The sequence below is a fragment of the Octopus bimaculoides genome, chromosome 24 (assembly GCF_046866305.1).
Source record: "Octopus bimaculoides isolate indiv1 chromosome 24, ASM4686630v1, whole genome shotgun sequence".
In the NCBI taxonomy this organism is placed as follows: domain Eukaryota; kingdom Metazoa; phylum Mollusca; class Cephalopoda; order Octopoda; family Octopodidae; genus Octopus; species Octopus bimaculoides.
In genome coordinates this window covers 15231620-15253262 of record NC_142951.1, presented here as the reverse complement: position 1 = coordinate 15253262, position 21643 = coordinate 15231620, and the positions used below count along the sequence as shown (strand labels likewise).

Here is a 21643-nt window from a genome sequence, read left to right as displayed (position 1 = left end):
GGAAACCCTTAATATCTTCACAACGACTTATCCAATTTATGCGAAATTTATTTCATTCCGCATGTATTTACATTTCAGGGGAGACTTAATTCATAGTATTTACCCATTATGCACTAGTTTGCCTGAGTAACATTGCAAGCAAGCAAGATTCAATTTGACACATATATATATATGTATGTATGTATATGGCTGAATGGTTAAGAAAGTTACTTTGCAACAACGTGGATTTCAGCTTAGTTCCATAGTGTTGAATTTTAATCAAGTGTTGTCTGCTATAGCCCCAAATCAACAAATGTTTAACATTCGCTTTCCATGCTAGCATGGGTTGGACGATTTGATTGAGGACTGGCGAACCAGATGGCTGCACCAGGCTCCAATCTAATCTGGCAGACTTTCTACAGCTGGATGTCCTTCCTAACACCAACCACTCTGAGAGTGTAGTGGGTGCTTTTACATGCCACTGGCACGAGGGCCAGTCTGGCGGTACTGGCAACGGCCACACTCAAATGTTTTTTACGTACCACCTACACAGGAGTCAGTCCAGCGGTGCTGGCAACGACCTTGCTCGAATGTTTTGTTCACATGCCACCGACACAAGTGCCAGTAAGGCGACGCTGGTAACAATCATGCTTTTTACGTGCCACCGGCACGAAAACCAGACAGCTGCTCTGGCAGTGAACCCACTCTGATGGTGCTGTTAGCGCTCCACTGGCATGGGTGCCAGTCATCGAATTTGGTTCAGTTTCGATTTCACTTGCCCCAACAGGTCTTCGCAAGCTGAGTTTAGTGTCCAATGAAGGAAGGTTGGCATGGGTGCCAGTCATCGAATTTGGTTCAGTTTCGATTTCACTTGCCCCAACAGGTCTTCGCAAGCTGAGTTTAGTGTCCAATGAAGGAAGGTTGGCATGGGTGCCAGTCATCGAATTTGGTTCGATTTCGACTTCACTTGCCTCAACAGGCCTTCGCAAGCAGGGTTCTGTGTCCAAAGAAGGAAAGGTACGCATAAGCAGGCTGGCTAGACCCCTGGTAAAGGCCACGGGTTATGGTCTCACTTGGCTTGCCGGGTCTTCTCACGCACAGCATATTTCCAAAGGTCTCAGTCACTAGTCCATTGCCTTGGTGATGCCTAATGTTTGGAGATTGTGCTTCACCACCTCATCCCAGGTCTTCCTGGGCCTATCTCTTCCACAGGTTCCCTCCACTGCTAGGGTGTGGCACTTTTTCACACAGCTATCCTCATCCATTCTTGCTACATGACCATACCAGCACAATCGTCTCTCTTGCACACCACAACTGATGCTTCTCAGGTCCAACTTTTCTCTCAAGGTATTTACACTCTGTCGAGTATGCAGACATTACACATCCATCGGAGCATACTGGCTTCATTCCTTGCGAGCCCATGCATGTCCTCAGCAGTCACGGCCCATGTTTCACTGCCATGCAGCATGGCTGTTCGTACACATGCGTCATACAGTCTGCCTCTTACGCTGAGCGAGAGGCCCTTTGTCACCAGTAGAGGTAAGAGCTCTCTGAACTTTGCCCAGGCTATTCTTATTCTAGCAGCTACACTTTCAGAGCACCCATCCCCACTACTGACGTGGTCACCTAGGTAACGGAAGCTATCAACTACTAGTTTTTCTCCCTGGAATGTGGCAGAAGTTGTTCTATGCACATTTTCAGTGTTTATTGCTCCTGAGCATCTGCCACATACAAAAACTATCTTTGTAGGTACATATTTATATACATAATTTTACATATAGAGACATATACATACATATGCATTATTGTGGCTGGTAATTTCAATGTCCATAACCAACATGTTGAAGGCTTCTGTAACATAGGTAGAGGCTATGGTTTTGGTTTAAGAATTTAGGAGTGTGTAAGGCTCCTAGAGTTCTGTGATGCAACTGATCTGACTATTTACAAAATGTACTTTAGGAAATCAGCCAACCACCTCATCACCTACCAATCTGGCAAGCACACAAGTCAGATAGATTACATTCTCATCAGGAAACAAGATACTGAAACATTTCCTGGTGAAAAATTCACAACTTAGATTTGTAGTTAGTGACTTCAGAGTCAAAGCTAGGCAGACTCAGAAATGAAAGAAGACTTTAAAAGGAAAATATGGAAACTAAAATAGATTTAAAGAAATTCTAAGACAGTAGGGATTAAGACTAAAATTCCTGTAGCATAGATGACAACTAATAACATGTTTAGGGCTACAGATTAGCCATGTGGACGGAGCAAGGAGCAAAGCCCTAGGGAAACCAAAAAGTAACATGCTGGTGGAATGATATGGTTGATAGGACAGTAAAGGCTAAAAGAAAGGTGGAGAAAAGTGGTAGTAAGAAGCTTTTAATGGCTAGAAAGGTAGCTAATATATATACTTGGCTAAAGGTGAAGCAGAAAGGAAGAGATATGCACTTGCCTTGCAACATGAGGATCAGAGGTGTGAGGTAGTCAGGAATGAGAGATGTGAGAGATAGAACTAAGATGTCACTGGTGACACAAGTATTCAGAATGATGAATGTTGGTTCACCATTGATATGGAAGACAAGAAAGTGGCAGGGAAGTGCAATTATAAAAGGCTGCTGAATGTAGAGAATGCATGAAATAAAGAGGAATTATCTTGCGTTCACCCAACAGAGGGACCAGCAATTCAAGTTCAAAGAAGCATACTAGATAAATCAAAGACATGAAGAGAAGGAGAACAGCAGGTCAATCAAGGATAGTTAGAGATGCTCAAAATATCTGGTAAGGTAGAATATGCAATTACCATCTGGATACATAAGTTATAAAAGGCATCATACCCAATGACCAATGTGGCAGTATCATCATAAACTGGTACAAAGGCAAAGGAGATACCTTAAAGAGACACAACCAAAGAGCGCTCAAACTACTAGTTCAAGCTATAAATGTCATGGAGAGAGCCATAGTACAACTGATAGTTTGAATTTAGAGGCACCATGGATACAATCTACCTAGTGAGGCAACTGCAGGAGAAATACCTGGCTAAGAGTAAACCACTATCCCTGGGTTTTGTTAATCTGGAGAAAGCATTTGACAGTAAGCCACACTAAGTAATTTGGTGGCCATCAAGGAAACTAGGTGTAGATGAATGGTTTACAAGGGCTGTACAAGCTACGTACAAAGATGCAGTGAGTAAAGTGAAAGTTGACAATGATTTCAGTGATGAATTCAGCATGAAAGTAGCAGTTCTATCACCGTTCAGTTCTCTTCTATTCATCATAGTCCTACAGGCCATCATGAGTTTAAGATTGGCTGTCCATAAAAACTACAATAGGATGATGATCTGGTTCTCATACCTAAATTTGTAGGGGAATTAAGAAATGTCAGGCAAGGAAGCTAAACTTAGAATTGAGGTCTTGAAATAAACCTAGTGAAGACAAAGGATTTAGTAAGAAAGAAAACTAGGCCTGAGTTCATTCAGGGGAAAAGGATTTGATCAATATACAGAAAAGGTATAAACTCCATAAAATAAATCCAGTGTAAATCCAGGGACACACAAGAGATTTAGTGGAATTACAGGCAGACTATCAGAGAACATAAGCTTATTATGTAATACATTACTAGAGCTGTACATACCATGAGCTCACCAAAAATATATTCTCTTAAATGCCTGGATAGCTTACGAGAAGTGGCTGATAACTTGTATTACTTAAGAGATGTAATTAGCAAGGAGGTGGCTGCCCTGAAAGTATACTAGTAAATATAAAGTTCATACCATTGCACACTAGTATACTAGTTGGAAAAGCTCTTTTCCCTCTGAGTTAAGAGGTAGATTGTAAAGGCTTGTCTAAGAACTGCAATGCTGCATGGTAGTGAGACATGGGCCTTGAATGCAGATGACAGTAGAGGATTTGAGAAGACTAAACAAAAGAAGTGATCATATCCTCTTGAATGTGCACAAAACGCATCATACAAATGTGCTGAGAGAAAAACTGGGTGTAAGAGGTATCAGATGTAGTGTGCAAGAAAGAAGAATGTGCTGGTATAGACATGTGATGTGTATGGATGAGGAGAGCTGTATAAAGAAGTATCAACTGCTTAATGTGGATGGAGCTTATGGAAGACGGAGACCCAAGAAGACATGGGATGAAGTGGTGAAGGTTGATCACAGGAGGTTGAGCCCCATGGACAAAGAGCCAAAATGATTGACAATATGCAGTTCACAAGAAGACCCTCCTACCTCAGTGAAAGTAAATTTTGATCAAGCTGTGGATGTATACAAACAGGGCTCTTCTCCTAATTTCCTTTCTTCTCAATATACCCCATTAGCTTTCTAACTGCAGATTTTCCTTGATACTACTTTTCTTATTACTCAGAACCATTTCACTTATCCACTCTTCATCCATTAATACTGATCATCCCATCCAGTCAACAAGTAACCTTCTCCACCACCATGCATCACTCACCCTCCTCATTCTTCTGTCTACTATTTCATCATTGTCATTCTGCTGTTCAGCACCACCAGTCTTCTACCTTCCAGTTTTTTGGCTCAATTCAATCACTCTCATTTCTATATGTGAGTAATCATGTAGCTCCATGATACAAATTACCTTTCTCACAACCTAAAACCATTACACTTATTACCCATCCTTCATTCTTAATACTGTCCTCTTCACCTACGTTTTACAATTACCACCTTCCTGAGCCACCAAATTATCTCACCTTTATCACCTTACATTTCTCACTCTCCCCATTCACTACACCTGCCTCTTATAACCTACCTGACTACATGTCCCTCTCTCTCATCCTTCCCCTGTCTACTGCATCATTATTACTCTTTTGTTGTCTTCACTCCATCTTTTTCTGCACAGTCAGTCATCTCACACTCTCCCCTACATGCCTGAAATCATGTATCATTGGTCACCACCCACTCCTTATGCACCAGACACATCCACTCTACTGAACTGATACAGTTGTCACCTACTCTTTCCTACAAACCCAACTTATCCCACAAAACTTGTTGCTTATATTTATCCCTCACCCATTCTCCATCTTCTTTAACTATCTTTCACTCATACACTCTTACAACTACAACCTACCCACATTCAAAGTTCTCCAGCTTCCACTGCTACTTATCTCCTACCTTTAGAGTCCATTCTTAACAAACCATCACAACTAGACCCCAATTATTTCCAGTCTTCTATAATGTGAGTGTAACTATGAAAATCCCTACAATAAGAAACCTGCTTTAACCCCTATATCTTCTAGCATAAAATCACTTTGCCACCTATTGTAGACCCACCCAGGGAAAGGGGATCATAAGTTATGCAGGCTACATGGTGATCTCATTAATGCTGGCACAAAAAGCATTCGCTACTTGTTGTAAAGTGGTTAGCATTAGGAAAGGCATCCAGCATAGATACCATGTCAAAGCAGATGCCAGAGCATGTTGCAGCCCAGACTCATTGCATTCTCTGAAGATGTCCAAACCATGCCAACATAGAACATAAATGTTAATAATGATAAATATACACACACAAATGTACATGTATGCATATATACACGTACGAACACACATACATCCAAATGCATACAGGTAAACCTTAACTTACATTGGTAATTGGCTGAAAGACATGCAACTTAATTTGAAAAATGACATATGTAAAAACATTTTAAAAAACAAATTATCAACTCATATCTGCTTTAATAAATGGACTCTAAACATGTAATTTATTTGATTTTCCACTTAAGTATTGGTTTGTATGTTTAATTTATATGCTCTTAAATATGTTTGCTGAGACAAGCTGGCTAGATTGACTAAAGGTGATGTTTATTTTCCCATTAATTTTTTATAGGGAACAAAATGTAAAGTCAAAAAAGACCCAACTAGAAATGTAGTATTAAGTTGAGGTATGCATACACACACACTAATGTGAAAGAATGTGGCCTAGTGGTTAGGCTGTTGCACTCACAATCGCTAGATCATAGGTTAGATTTGCTGACTGGCCAGCATGCTGTGTTCTTGAGCAAAACACTTCATTTCATGTTGCTCTAGCCCCCCTTCAATCAATGGGGATTGTTGGCCTGCTCACTTAGCCAGCGGTGTGGTGTCATTTGAAGGCTAAAACAATGCAAAAGTGCATTGTGATCAGTGACATGTAACATCTGATAGTTTGGTAGGTCACATGGTTTTATATATATATATATATATATATATATATATATATATATATATATACACACACACAGAAGTTGAGAAGCCCACTTTGCAACCTTGTGGCTCCAGGTTCAGTCCCACTGTGTTGCACCTTGGGCAAGTGTCTTCTACTATAGCCTCTGGCCAACCAGTCTTGTGAGTGGATTTGGTAGACGGAAGCTGAAAAAAGCCCATCCTGCGTGCGTGTGTGTATGTATGTATATATATGCATGTCTGTGCCCATATTTGCCCCCCCACCACCGCTTAACAACTGATGTTGGTGTGTTTACATCCCCCATAACTTAGCGGACCAGCAAAGAGACTGGTAGAATAAGTACTAGGCTTTAAAAGAAGTCCTAGGGGTCGATGTTTGACTAAGACCCTTCAAAGCGGTGCTCCAGCATGGCTGCAGACAAATGACTGAAACAAGTAAAACCCATAAGTTAGCTATTCGACAGAAAATAGTAAACATACTGTGGTCGATTTTTATGATTAAACTATACATGTACACATACATCTACATCATCATTCAGCATCTGTTTTCCATGCTGGCATGGGAAAGACAGTTTAACTGATTCAGTTTGGTGTCCATAGCTGGATGCCCTTCCTAATGCCAACCACTCCACAGAATGTATTGGGTGCCTTTCACGTGTCATTGGCATGGGCGCCTTTCACATGTCATCAGCAATGGCCACAACTGATTTCACTAAGCTTGACATGTCTTCTCAAGCACAGCAAATTGCCAGAAGTTTCAGTCACTTGTCATCGCCTCCGAGAGGTTCAACATCCAAAGATCATATTTCACCACCTTATCTTATGTCTTCTTGGGTCTACCTCTTCAATAGGTTTCCTCCACATCCACAATACAGATAGAAACACATGTATGTATGTATGCATGTGTATATATGTACATGTACATATTCCCAGGTTTTCCCCACATACACTACCATCTTGTATAACCAGATTCTTCTGCATTCCAGTCCTTGATGTCAATTGCTGTCTTTTTTCCTACATGTCCATTTTCCATGCACTCAGCCGCTCAGAATAGCAAGTACAAAAATTCTGGCTCTGGATATTATGGTAGAAAAAATTTGCAGAATTTGCCACTGACCAGTGTCTTCAGATTTTAGTCTATTGCCAAAGAGCACAGACTGGTTCAGTACAAAACTATTCTATGGGCTGCCAGACTCATCTACAACACTTATAGCAGTCATTCCATACGCACCCAGCTTCCCAGTCTCAACAATCCTTAGGGTCTTTGCCAGACTAGGATTTTTAGAAGTCTCAGCTTGAAGGTACAAATCGCTACATATGTTGAGTGACCTTAAGAGCTGATCTCCCTACATCTACTCTTAATCTGATTTTCTAACTGCAATCCACTATCCAGTCCAACAACAGAGATCAGGGGGTTGAACCTTTCAACCTGGGCCAGCACATGGTATGTTAAACTACTCTGGTTCCCTGGTGGCCATTATGCTCTTTATCATTTTAGTGAATTCCCAGTTAAAACTTATTAATCAGTCTCTACAGTGCAGTGAGTAGCAATTAGTACAATATCATTAGTATAACAAATGTTACTTCGCCATTAGCCACTGATGCATATACAAAGATAGCCAAGATCACCTAACTTCTGCATTGCCAGAAACACCTGTTAAACACCTTTCCTGAAGCAAAACCAGTCCATAAACTCACATTCCATAACAGCTGTCTCTAGTGACCCTTGTACAATCTCTGCAATAAGTTGGTTGCTAAGCCCTCAATCCCCATTATCTGAAACACCTTACACATGGAATGCTACAACAAGCCAAAGGCTTTGTCACAATCAATGGACATGTAGAGAGGAACAATGTCCTCACAAGAATGCCGATACTAAAGATCTGGTCCCTCGTGCCCACTGCTTTATGAAACTTCATCTGCATTTCCACAAGCTGTTTTTAGACAACTTGTTCCATGCCCTGCTGGTGAGGCTAATCAGGTACAGCACTCTGAGCAATTAGCAGTGCAACAAAGACTATTCACATTCAGTCTACAGACTAATTGCCTGTCTCACGGGTCTTGTCACACAGCTTGGTGGGAACCTTTATTATTTTCAATAATTTCATGGGAAGGTTGTCAACACTTCCTGCTTTGTTTCGGGGTAGGTGCTGAATTGTTTCCTTCACTTCAACATGCACAATTTCTAGCATGCATTGTAGTTTGTTACTGGGACCATTTAAGTCACTGACATCCTGCTAAGGTTTCTCTCCATACTCGTTACACATCCTCAGGATGTCCATGTCTGTCATGACTCAACTCCAATGTTGTACTATTTTGGTTGGAATTTTTTTTTTTAATACCATAGACCATTCTGGAATTATGACAAAGGACTTCCTCTAGCTCTCTGCAGCGTTACTCTAACCATGAAGTCTTGTCCTCCCTTTCTGGCTTAGCATTGTACAGTCCTGTATCAACTTATTCTCCTCTGAATGAGTGCCTCCAATACATCAGCTGTAGAATTGGGATCCATGGCTGACTCATCTTCACCAACTTAACATCCTCTAACAGCTCCTTGATGGGGCAAAATTCATCTTCAGACACATTCAGGGATTTGGATTTGTGGTTAACTTCTATGTTGTAGGTTTCTCTAGTTGTCACTGACTTGTGGGCATCAAGACTGAGCCTTGTCATTCTGATTCCAGTACTTACTCTCCTAACCCATTATCTGATATTGGCTCCCATCATGTTATGCTTAGAGTTCAGTCAGGTCCCAGATATGCCCTGGAGTTGGTGTAAACTTCAACCAGTGCCTCTTCACCAGAATTAGTCAAACTGGTTAGTGTTCCTCTTGAAAGAAGACAGCCAAATGTTGTGTGACTGCTTAGGCTGGTGAAAGGTAGTTATTGTGACATGGCGGTTTTTATGACATACGGGATTTTGTTGTGAAAGAAGTTGCTCCCCAAAACTGTTCTGAGTTGCTAAGCTCTAATGCCTGCAGGTTTAACTATCTAGGGAGTCCTATCTTGGTGCTAAAGTGTCCAGCAACCATCACAATCTTCTAGCTTGGACAGCCTTGGAAGGTGCCTCACACATTGTTATAGAACGCTTTTAATCTCTTCATGTGCATAAACTTGGATCAGAGAGAGACTGACAATCATCGGTTGACCTTCAGGAGAAAAAGTACTTTAAAACATCTTTAGAAAAGATTACTCTCACACTGGCTCCAGTATAGACAAGTGGCTTGCCTTCTGTAGTAGTGAAGGGCCCAACTCCAATCCAATGTCTCTCAGCCACATCATCTCATTTCCTAGGTGATACTGTGCAGCTTCCCAACTTAATGAATGCCTGGACACTTCATATGCATATATGTATTTATACCTTAGTTTGATCTTGCTGAAGGCAATCTGATCAGATATAGAATTTAGGTCAGTGACTTGGTAAGTCACTGGCCACAGCAGTCCCCATAGTTGACTTACCTCCTGTAGTGCACAGGATAGTGAGCCCTCTGGAGGGACAAGAGTCATCAGCCATTCATGGTCTTCAATCTATCTTCAACATGAAAAGTCTATGGGCTTCAAGTTCTCTTCCATCATAATTTCCTATCGGGGTTGATTCCTTTAGCCTTTGTACAGAGGGTTTAAGCTCAGAATTGTCCTTGTCTAGTTGTCTTTCAAGGTAGCCCACCCAGTTATAGCCTTGGTGTAGTTGTTACCACTGTAGTGCTTTCTCCTAGTGATATGCTTTAACAACAGCTAAGGGGTACCTCACCAATGTCCAACCATGCAAAAAGTTAGACTAAGTGGATCATTTTCATTTTCTTCCAACCACAAATCTTAATCTGAAAATTATCAAAAACATGTACTTCAGCTATAGTTTTGCATGCTGTTGATATCGGTTATTATTTTGGAAAATTTATAATAAAGAAGTTAGAAGCATTTAACTATGTATTTTTAGCAAATTTCAAGCCAATGTCCTTACAGTGAAAGCTGAAATTGTTTGTTGTTATGTAACTCTTGTGTATTGTCATTTACTCATACTGCTGTGGGTGCAAGAATTGACAGCTACTAGGTTTTGTAAGGAGGAATTAGGGATTAGTGTAATTATTGCAGTAGACTATAAAATTTATTTAAAGGAGACCTGTGTGGAAGATTTGCTCCACAATCCGATGAAGATCGAGGGTGGTCCTAGTAGAATTGTTGAAATAGATGCAACTATATTTTTGAAGAGAAAATACAGCTGGGGTTTGAAAGCAACCCAAACAGCTTTTGGCAGTTTTTTTTCCTTTCTTTTTGCTGTAGTCCCTTGAGATCATGATACACTCACAGATTGCACTTGACAATTAATTCTGCCAAGAACAACTATTTACAGTGACCTGTGATGCACCTACTTGCATATTTCTGAGATACCAGGGTACCAATTTTGCCATTGAATTTGTAAATTCACTAGACAGAACCCATACTCAACAAGTAGAAAGCACTTGGGCCTATCTCAAGCGAGGGAATAACCAGTGCTCTGGTACTCATAGTTCCACAGGTACAAACATTTTATTTTATTTCATTATTTTCTTTTATTGACAGTCCATGTGTTTTCGTCTCATTTTGGCTGTTAGCGAGTCCAAAGCAAGACCTGTGACTATGGCAATAATATCATTCTAATTGTATATAACTCTTCAAGTGCTTGGAAAGAAACAAAAATCCGATTTTCATCACCAGCATGCAAAATTACAAAATTTGTAAAAAGTGGTTCGAAGAAAATAAAAAAGATCCGACCAAACATGTTACCAATAACACTCATGAGCAACTTGACCTATATAAAAGAACACAAATGGGGTTTAAAATTTACAGCAGCTGTTTCAATAGAACTTCATTGATGCATTCATAGATTACATCATAACATCAATCCACCATCTTCCAATAAAGTATTAAACAGTTATCTCACCTGTTTAAAATTTTACCTGAAGATGGTGGATTATATGCTATGATGTACTCTATGAAATAGCTGTCGTAAATTTTAAACCCCATTTGTGCTCTTTTCAACTCCTATGCTGAACCTAGAACCAACCCTAAGTTGGATCTATGGTTTAATTGGATTTGATATTTCCATTATTACAGTACCCTACAAACACAATACTTTCACGGTTGTTTTACCTCACTGTGAACCCTATGTTATTGTACCCAGCCATTTCTGGTGTCCTACATGTTGAGGTGTCTAGATTCTATTGAATCCTATAACTGGTGGCTGATGTCAGTGTCACATAAAAAGCTCCATTTGAGTGTTGGACCTCATGGAGGCAATGTGGCCGATGCCAGTATCATGTAACTGCCATCCGTACTGGTGGCACATAAAAGCATCCATTATACTCTCAGAGAGGTTGGCATTAGGAAGGGCATCCAGCCATAGAAATCATGATGCCAACACATGCAAAACAAACTGGAATCTGGTGCAGCCTCTCAGCTTACCAGCCCTGAACAAACCATCCAACTCATGCAAGCATGGACAACAGACATTAAATGATGATATATATACATACATACACACACAGCTGTGTGGTTAAGAAGCTTGCTCCCTAACCTTGTCTCATATTCAGTCCCACTGCACAGTACCTTGGGTAAGTGTCTTCTATAACCCCAGGCTGGCCAAATCTTTTGGGGTGGATTTTGGATAGTGAAAGAAGCCCTTAATATTTAATGTGTGTGTGTATACCCTTGTCTTAACACCACATGATTATTGTAAGCAAGCATCACCGTCATACAAACTAAGTTGTTTATTTCCAATCTTCCATATCTGGGCATAAGAAATATTATCTTGCTTGGGAACAGGTGAACGTTGACGATAGGAAGGGTATCCCACCACAGTAAATCAACTAATACTGTCTGACCAATGCAAGCATGGAAATGTGGATGTTAAATAGCAATGGTTATATATAAATATATACACATACAGAGATCCTAAAACCAAGGTGCCACGTAAAAAACACTCAGTAAAATGGTTGGTGTTAGGAAAGGCATCCAGCCATAGAAACCAAGCTAAAACAGACCGTGCAGCTTGGTGCAACTCCTGGCCTTGCCAGTTCTTGTCAAACCATCCAACTCATGCTAGCATGGAAAACAGAGGTTAAGCGATGATGATGATGATGATGATGATACACAGTGACTCAAATGAAACCTCATTTAGTCAAAATTGACCATGCCTCTGCACATGCATGCACAGGTTAGAGTAAGATTTTTTTTTAGGAAGATAGATTGTTGCCAACACATGCAAATCTCACTTCTCCATGCTACCTATGTTTATCGAAAGGAAAGGCTATCAACTTGGACGGACACGGATTGGCACCAAAGTCATTGCAGGCACCACTATCAGAACAAGAGAGTAGGAATTGATACTGCAAGGCATCTTCCCTAGTCCTATATCAGTTCTGCCAAGCAACCTCCCTGAATCAGTACTTTTTTTTTTTTTTGACCCTGAAAGAATGAAAAGGGAAAAATGATTGCAACGAGATTTGAACTCGGTGCTTAGACTTGAGGCAAATGCCATGAGGAATTTTATCAAATACCGTCTATATATAGACATGCACACACACACATTTATTTATATATATATATATATATAACAAAAATTTTATAATCTTCATGGATGGGTTCTAAATTTGTAGTATCGCGGTATTTCTAAGATATTTCGGATAGAATTTTGCCTTCAGTAAGACAAATGGTAGCTTTGAAGATATCCATACATTCTCAACGCCATTTGTATAGTTTTAAGTTAACAGAATGGCTTACTGTTCATGAAATGCACTAAACACACAAAACACCCTACCATCTCGTTTCTCAATTTTCCAATACTTCTGTCTTTCTTTTCTTGAAATATCTCTAGTTGTAAATTCAGTGGTACATATAATTTTAATCTTTCATTATTTAATGAGGTAATACATATATATCTCCAGTTGGAGTTGAATAATAAGTTGATTTCTAATTAGAAGAAATTGGATTCAGTGTATGGATATATATGTAGAAGCCGGCATTTTAGAAAAATATTATATATAGGTAGAATATGGTTACGGTCAGAAAATTCAGTCCAATATATAAACGCGTAAAGTAATACTGCTAATGATTATATGAACAGCTAAAAAAAAATCATCTAAAGAGGGATTGTAATAAAATATTTACAGAGAGCAGTTAAAAAATGTCGGCAATCATCATTTAATGTAACTCGAAACCAAATATTAAAAAAAGCCAAGTTACCTTTGAAGAGCGTTATGAAAACTAAACTACATCTCTACCGAGTCGAATCTCTAATTCAAAACTTCAAGACGGAGTTTATATTATAAATGGAAATATTTATTGCATAAAATATCTGTTTCGGGTTAAATGAACGGTTAATACCTCCATGAATTACAAAATATAACAAGGTCAAAGAATAATTAACAGAATTTTGCTCAAATCTAATTTTTTTCTTCAAAATGTTAATTTCTCTTTTCTGGACTTTCGTGTTCTTGTTAGCATTATTAACGACAGAGAGAATAAGAAGGAAAAAACTAAAGGCGATTCGAAACCGTAAGAGTTACTTGCAACTCTTGAATTCATGATGCCTAGGAGACACAGAACTTGTACAAATATTAATGTTACGGAGCTTGAAAACTGATTAATTGGATTCATAGGAAATCGATCATTTTAATTCAAAATCATTAATAGTAAAAAATAAAAATCGATATGGTCAATGTCAATACTAGGATGGCAGAAACTAAAAGACTTTCAACCATAGATATTTTTCAAGTCCATGCTTAAGAAAAGCCACGAGAAAGTTTGAGCTTTGACTTTCAGAGATGTAATTTGGAAGTTGTGTGCAAAGAAAACACGGAATACAGTTGTTCGTATGTCTGATCGAGAGGGAGCAAATCTCTAAAGATGACTTAAAAACCAAATAACAATTGAAAGGCGAGCTCAAACAAGGATAATGGAAAAGGTTATATAAGGTGTGCGTATGTATGAATACAACTTTATAGATATACATACACATTCACACATCTTATAAGATAATCCCACCCACTGAATCTTTTTCAATTAATGGACGCAAGAAAGTGATTCTTTTGTAAGTATGAAAGTACGCGTGCAACGAGTATAAGTGTACTCATTCACATGTACTTCAGACTGAACGAGAGAGAGAGTTTATAGGTTGTTAGTAGTCTTTTCTGCCACAAATCCACAAAATAAGTCCTCCACGTGATTCAAAAACAGAAAAAAAAATATTTGATAAAACGAAAATTAGAAAGAAATTAAGAAACAAATAACAAACAAAAAAACAAAACAAGAGATAAAAGTTGTTAACGAGTTTGCAGAGGAGTGGGTGTCTTCTAGTTTTCTTTTAAACTAATGTGATAAGGACAATCAGCGAGACATAGGCAACAGCAGTAATAACAGAGAGAGAGAAAGAAAGAAAGCAGGAGGGAAGGAGAGAGAGAAAGAAAGAAAGCAGGAGGGAAGGAGAGAGAGAGAGAGAGTGAAAAAGAGTAAGAAAGCAACATCTTCCATAATCGGCCAAAACCAAAGATACTAAAAACTGACATTGACACGCTTGGCACACGTGATCACATTTAGGCTTCGGCATCTCACAAAACACCAACTTGAATCATCAACGAAAACTATTAATAAAAATTCAATCCAATTAATTTGGTTACAACTCCGTGTTAAATTGCCAAAAGAAAAAAAAAAGAAAAGAAAAAAAATCTCACCTTTATTACATCGAATAAACTTCATTTTGGGGGGGTTTGGTTGAGGAATTCCAGAATCAAATTCACAAATTCAGCAATCTTGAACGTGAAAGAGGGAATAGACAGAATATATATAGACAGAGATAGATGAAGACTGTTGGTTTGTGTACACGTGTGTACAACTAGATTAATTCTTATCTAACCGTATGCATATATAAATGCATGTGCTTTATGTGTATTTAAAACAAGGGTTGTTCTTTAAAAAAAAAAGAAACTATGTTAAAAGTTAATTAGCTAAAATAGAAGAGGAGGGTCCCCGCCGCCACCAATTTCTACATCGATTCCCTAGAGATAATACTAAAATAGAAAAGACGATGACTTATTTCTTCTGAGAAGAGTGGGAAAAAAAAGTTAATAGGTCATGGAACCAGTTGTGCAAGCTTACTGAAAACCATGGGGGTAAAAAAAATATATATCTTGTGGGTTTTATAGCTAGTGAGGTATTAAAAAAATACATAGGAACTCGTCAAGGTCTTCTTGCTTATAATACGAGGGAGATGAAAGACATTGCAATTGATAAAACTTAAATCTGATTTTCAGAAAAATGCAGCAGAGAGAATTGTAATAAAATTAACTCTTCAAAGTAAATAACACAAATTAAATACTAAAATCTAACCATTCTATCTCCCTATTAATGCGAACAGAGGCTTGACATTTAAATTCATCGCCATACTAAGTATTAATTTTTTTTTTTGGTAATTTTTCTTTTTTAGAAATATAAATAAAAGAAATCATTTTTACCAGAGCAGCACTTCGCTAAAAGATTTTTGTCCGTTTGAATTCAAGGATCACTGATGAGGGGGAAAAAAATATGCAATTGTGTTTGTTATATCGCAGAAAAGCTATGGAGATGTATGATGCTGTTTGTCTGTGTAAAAAGAAGTGTTATGGAATTCGGGTTTTGTAGAGCCAAGCTTGAGGTGAAAATTCCAAAAAGAAATTTAGTATTGAAAAGAAATAATAAACGATCAATATAAAGTGAAATTAGTGAAGAAAAATTTGTTTCCAGTGCTTGTAAAAATCCAGTTTTAGGTAGGGAAAAAAATAGATGTCCACAGCTTTAAATAAGGGTAAATGAAAACCCCCCAAAATTCACATGGTCTGTATTCATACTGGGGAAAAAAATGAATCTAATCGTCCTAGGATGCAGACAGCAAGAAATTACGAGACCAAGAAGATGCGAGGAGGTGGTGTCTTCCTCTACAAACTACCATGTTGGTGGAGATATGCCTTCTTCAACACGTTCGACCAAGATTGATTGAATTGGAAGTTGACTTTAGCGGCAAGAAACATACGAACTTCTTGATCGGTGAAGGGGATAGAAAAACAGTTTGTACGGCTTACTACAGCAATCTTGTCATTTAAAGAGCTAACACAACTCGTTTAAAAAAAAAAAAGTTGTTGGTCACAGGTATGTTATTTATATATATATACATATATATATGTATGCTCCGGTATTTATCTCTCTCTTTCTCTTTCTTTCCCCTATTTTTCCCCTTTAAGAATGTGTTATGTGTGTGTCTGGGAAAGAAGCTCAAGTCTTTACTACAGGTCTCTAATGGACGACACTGCCCACGCGAGTAGAAGTGGGAGGAGGAGGAACAGGAGCAGGAGGAGGAGGAGTCTCGTTTTAGAATTCAGCAAAAAAAAAAAAAAAGTAATAAAATTACAAAAGCAACAAAAAAGCTGCTGAGTTAGTCTGATTAACGGATAAAAATATGTAATTTAAAAATATAAATAAAACTAAACGATTATATATAAAAAAAAATTTTTTCTCGAAATATGTAAATTACAGTTTTTTAATATTTATTTTAAAAAATTTACAGTTATTTATTTCAGTGTTTGTTTCTTCAAAGAAATAGTTTTCTCATATAGTTAGCAGCCTTATTTGCGTATAAATGTGGCTTGTTTTGCTCCCAATTTCAGGTAGTTTTAAAGAGTTTTGTTGTGGTTCTGCCGCCGTAACAAATTTTATAGGCTGCCTTCTTTCTTTCACTATTAACGGAACCAGAATTTTATGACTCTTTTACTCGCTGATAAATATTACAAGAATCTTACATTGCTAACATACATTAAGAAATTGTTCCTCAGTTCGTTTTCTGTTAGAATTAATCATCAGTTAACTATTACAAAAAAAGAAAACCAAAACTACAGTTTACGAAGTTGTAACTTGCCAGGCAAGTATTTTTATCTGAGACCGTGGGGTTGAAACTAAAAACGATTGTGGCGTGGAAGACACATGTTAGCCATTCAAACATGCAAAGATTTAACTTTATTTCAACATTTATTGTTTGTAATATATTATCAAAGATTTCGTAGCTCGAAACTGCGACCTAGTCACTGACAACGTTAAGCAGTATGAAACCTGTTGATGAGTCGTCCACTAAAATTATTGCCAGACTTCTTACCTGTAAAACTTAATCCTTCCCTTTAATTTTTGCATCGTTACCTATAACGAATTTATGACCTTCAACTCCACATGTGTTTAGAGATTAGTTTACTTGACTTTTATACACTTTCGTACACTAATGAAATAATCTTTTTTTGTTTTTGTTATATACATGTACCTATATATACTTATTCATATCTGGATTTTCATTCAATTTGTGCATTTATATTTTTCTTTTCATTTTAATAGTAACATATTATGATTGCTCTTGGATTAATTAGTAAATTTGTTTTTTCTAAAACTTCATTATTTGATTTCTCATTGGATCTGTTAGCGTCTAAAACCTAGATTCATCTTCCAACCATCAGATTAGAAATAGCATTGTACCCAAATATTGTTGAATATACGTAACGGACTGCCTATTTTTTAAAATGCATACATATCTATTTTTCATGTACCTTTTAATAAAGAAAAAAATGGAATTCGTTCAAAATAATAAAACTCTTTCCAATATACAGTAATAGATGTCTCAACATTGTTTTAAACAAAACATTTAATTTTTTTCCCTGACATAGAAATAGATATAATAGAGGCACAAGGGCTCGCTTTTTTGTGGGTGGAGAAATGTGAAGTTGCGACAGTTATGCTTTTTCAAAGAACGTTCATCGATAGTTATAACTGCGAATCAAAATTTTGAGTCGTAACGCATTTTGTCCAGCACACTTTTCCGTTACTTATCCCTTCGTGATTTCTCATAACAACACAAGGTTAAATAAACTTTGGAAGCGGGTACTGAATATTATGGGTCTGAAGTTTATCAAACAAACTGCAAGGGGTAGTTGACACCGACGGGATTTGAACTCAGAATGAAATGAAACGTAACGTAAATACCGCAAGATATTTTGACCCGCGTTCTGCCATTTAACATCTAAACAATTAATAACAACGATTCTATAAAAGACTGGAATGTAAATGAATACCTTCTAGATACCGGTAATATTACAATACAATTTTTTCAAAATTCCGTCTTGCATACCTTTGAGGTGAAATTGAAGTGTTCGTATTTTCTTTCACCATCCCTCTCTGGTCTCGTGCCTGTCCATCATTGAGGTTGAAATGGTTTAGGTAACTGGATGAGATAAATTCCAATTCAAGTCGTAATCCAGCTATTACAAAGGTGCTGTTATTGTGAGAGCGCATTTAAAAGTTTATATGTAGATATATACACCTAAATTTCTTATGCCCTGGATTAATTTCTTTTTAAAACTTTTGCTGGTTTATTTTTGTTTTATCAATATTCCAAGCCTATCAGAAGCATGAAAATGAATAAAACTACAGCTCACCAAACTAAATGTATTAAAGTATTGAGCTTTGTTTTCCTCACCACCACCAGAGAATTAAAAACATATTTCCTCACATTTTGGCCTTCAAGAAAAGATCCCATATCAAAGGCGAACTGGTTGAATGGACATAAGTATCGATATACCAACTCCCAGTTTGTAATTTCCACTGCACTGCAGGCATTTTGTTGAGTATCTGGATAAAAGACTTTACTGCATGCTGCAATTAATTTACTTACATGAGAACTAAATGGTAGCAACTTAGGTGACTTAGAAAAATTGGTGCTACTTTAGCATGTGATCTACTGCAGTATCCATAGTCTATGCTGTGAAATTACCTAATAAGGATCAGTGTTATGGTTAGAATTAATGTTCAGGTTTAAGATAGAGGTTAGAGTTAGCATGTTAAAGTGTAAATGGTCAAGTCGACCGCATGTAAAGTGACACTAAAGAATTGTTATGAACATTACACTGAAAATAAATTTCAGTAATGAAATTCTTTTGAAAATTAGAAAGGAGTGTGACCTTGTGATAGGGTCAAGTAATAAATCAATATTTCTACCTTCTTCACTGTTATTTCTTTGAATGTCCCCAAAGACATTTTCCAGTTTGATCACCAGTACCCCACCTTCAAGAACATCCAAATAAAGGAACAAAAACTCTTAAAGAAAACAAAACATAACTCTTTATAAAATTCATAGAAAGACCAACCAATTTTGGAATTGATAAAGGCCAAACTGCACTCTGGAGAAATTCAGGAAAAATTTTCCAAAACAAGCATAAACTCAACAACAATTAAAAAGAATGGTTTTTGTGACATAAAAACTTCATGATATTTGGGGAAACATTTTCAGAATATTCAGGATCCTATTATCTTCACCAGCTTCTTTTCTTATTGCTTAGGCTCTAGGAAGGGCTGTGCCTATGGTCTTACACAGGGCCTTCAAAACCAGTGAAAGGGAGAGAGGAAGGTATGCCCTTAAACTGGAGACCTAGTCTGAATGCAGAAAAAACCCTGCAAGATATCTTGTCCAATGATCTAATGATTCTACCAATTCATTGCTTTAGACTGGTACTTTATTGACTTGTGAAGGATGGAAAGAAAGGTTGATCTCAGCTAACAAAATATAAACCCCTTCTCCCTGAAGAAGTAAGCTTTACCTTCATGTTCGTCTGCTAGACCATCTAGACATCCTTGAGGATGACTAATGACTTGCTCAGTGACTTTGAAGGAAAGACGTGTTACCATCAACCTCACTTTCCCATCTGTGACCATCTTTAACCCAGTGGCAACACTAGGTCAAGACAAGTGAAGATGGAGATGGATGCAGACCATGTCTTGCCTCATCTTATTCTCTGCTCACCACAATATATTGTTGCAGCTACCGTCCCCTCCATTGCAACATGAAGGCTTCTGTGAAGTCTGCTGGATCTAGTCTTCACATGCATTGGTGGGCAAGCCCTGATATGCTAATTAACTCATTGTTGGGACCCTGATAGGTGCTACTACTCCAGGTCAGATTAGATCCAGGAACTGGAGGTGGTTCTACACTCCTCAAACCCTTGGAACTTCCAAGCCAGGACCCCACAACTGAATGCAGTTTAAAGCTGTGCCCAATACTAAGCTTTACTGTACTGACTTGACTGCATGACAGCTTAAGCAGACTGGTCGAATGAAAGTTAAATGACTTGGCCAAGGACATTAAGCTGTGTTAGTGATAAGACATCAATTATTGATATTTTTGACTAGTTGTCTAAAAACTTGTGGCGGATGATGGAATAAATCCATCATTTCCCAACATACATCACAAAACACTTCATCAAATATAATCATACAATCATCAAACAACATCTCCCAACCATCAAAATAAAATACTTTCAAATATCATACAACATGGCCCAACATACTTCATACAAAATTTCTGAGTATAAAACTTTAAAATCTTCACAGCAAAGATCATACACAAAAAAAAAAACTCACTCTACGCATCACGAATCCTCAACTGTTTCTAAGAAAGGTGATATTTTACCCTCGTTTTGACATTTCATGGAGATTGCAAATAAATGATAGTGTGTGCATCATGGTGATATCTGTTTACAATTAGTATGTGATGTCAAGACAAGGCAGGAGACACACATTCATATATAAATATGCCCTTACACACACATACGTGTGTTTATACATATATGTATTGAGGAGGGGGGCATGACAGGTTTCTTTTCAATTTACATTAACTGAATTCACTCATAAGGTATTTTGGTCAGCCTGGGGTTATATAGACTTTTGCCCCAAAGTGCCTTGCAGTTGGATTGAACTTGAAACCACATGGCTGCAAAGCAAATTTCTTACCCTCACAGCCATACCAGCACTATTTACTCAACATAGTAAACACAAAGACAATTGGATCTCAGATATGTAAAGTGAGAAAACTTTGATGACCTGGGATTATCTGTGCAATCAGCTAATCATGATCCACTTCTCAAGATATTTAATAAAATCAACCAACTGAAAAAGTTTGAAAATAAGTGATGATACAGATCAGAAGGGATCGTGTCTTTGAAACCAACTGGTTACAGCAACAGACATGTTTCTGACTTACCAGACCTCCTTAAGAAAACATTCTTTTCAGTTGGCAAAAGTTAGAGAGAGACAGCCCTTTGGTCATGAATAACCATGAGATTGCATCTGGAGAGTTCCCTTCCAAGGCACAAGTCCAGGCAAGGCTGTTTATGGAAGACCTGCATACCAGCCTCCCCTCTCCACACCACTGATGTTATCCAAGGGAAAGGCAAAGGCTAATACAGCTTGGCACCAGTACCAGTAATGTCACAACTCATTTCTGCAGCTGAGTCAACTGGAGCAACATGAAACAAGGTGTCTTGCTCAAGAACACAACACAGCCTGGTCCAGGAATTGAACTCACAACCTCACCATTGAGTGATGTGCCTTCACCAAGAATTTGGAAGTAATCAATATATACAGTACCAGACCAAATATCCATCAA

At 37.9% G+C, this 21643-nt stretch overlaps 1 protein-coding gene across 5 annotated transcripts in view; it reads right to left on the bottom strand.

Moving 5' to 3' along the window:
• The window catches only part of LOC106871259 (eukaryotic translation initiation factor 4 gamma 1), a 94326-nt gene extending 73677 nt beyond the window's left edge, over positions 1–20649 (bottom strand). For 2 of the 5 annotated variants that reach the window (XM_052976720.2, XM_014917618.3), the window contains exons 1-2: positions 15651–16491; positions 14871–14948 (exon numbers count right to left, since the gene is read on the bottom strand). Coding sequence is in view for 3 of the 5 variants with exons in the window: in XM_014917618.3 (XP_014773104.1) it covers positions 14871–14895 (25 nt within the window). In the remaining 2 variants the exon portion in view is untranslated. Of the gene's footprint in view, positions 1–14870; positions 14949–15650; positions 16492–18278 lie in introns of those variants that run through there. The other 3 variants (XM_014917620.3, XM_089341106.1, XM_014917619.3) reach the window with 3 other exon arrangements.
• Positions 20650–21643: the final 994 nt, after the last annotated feature.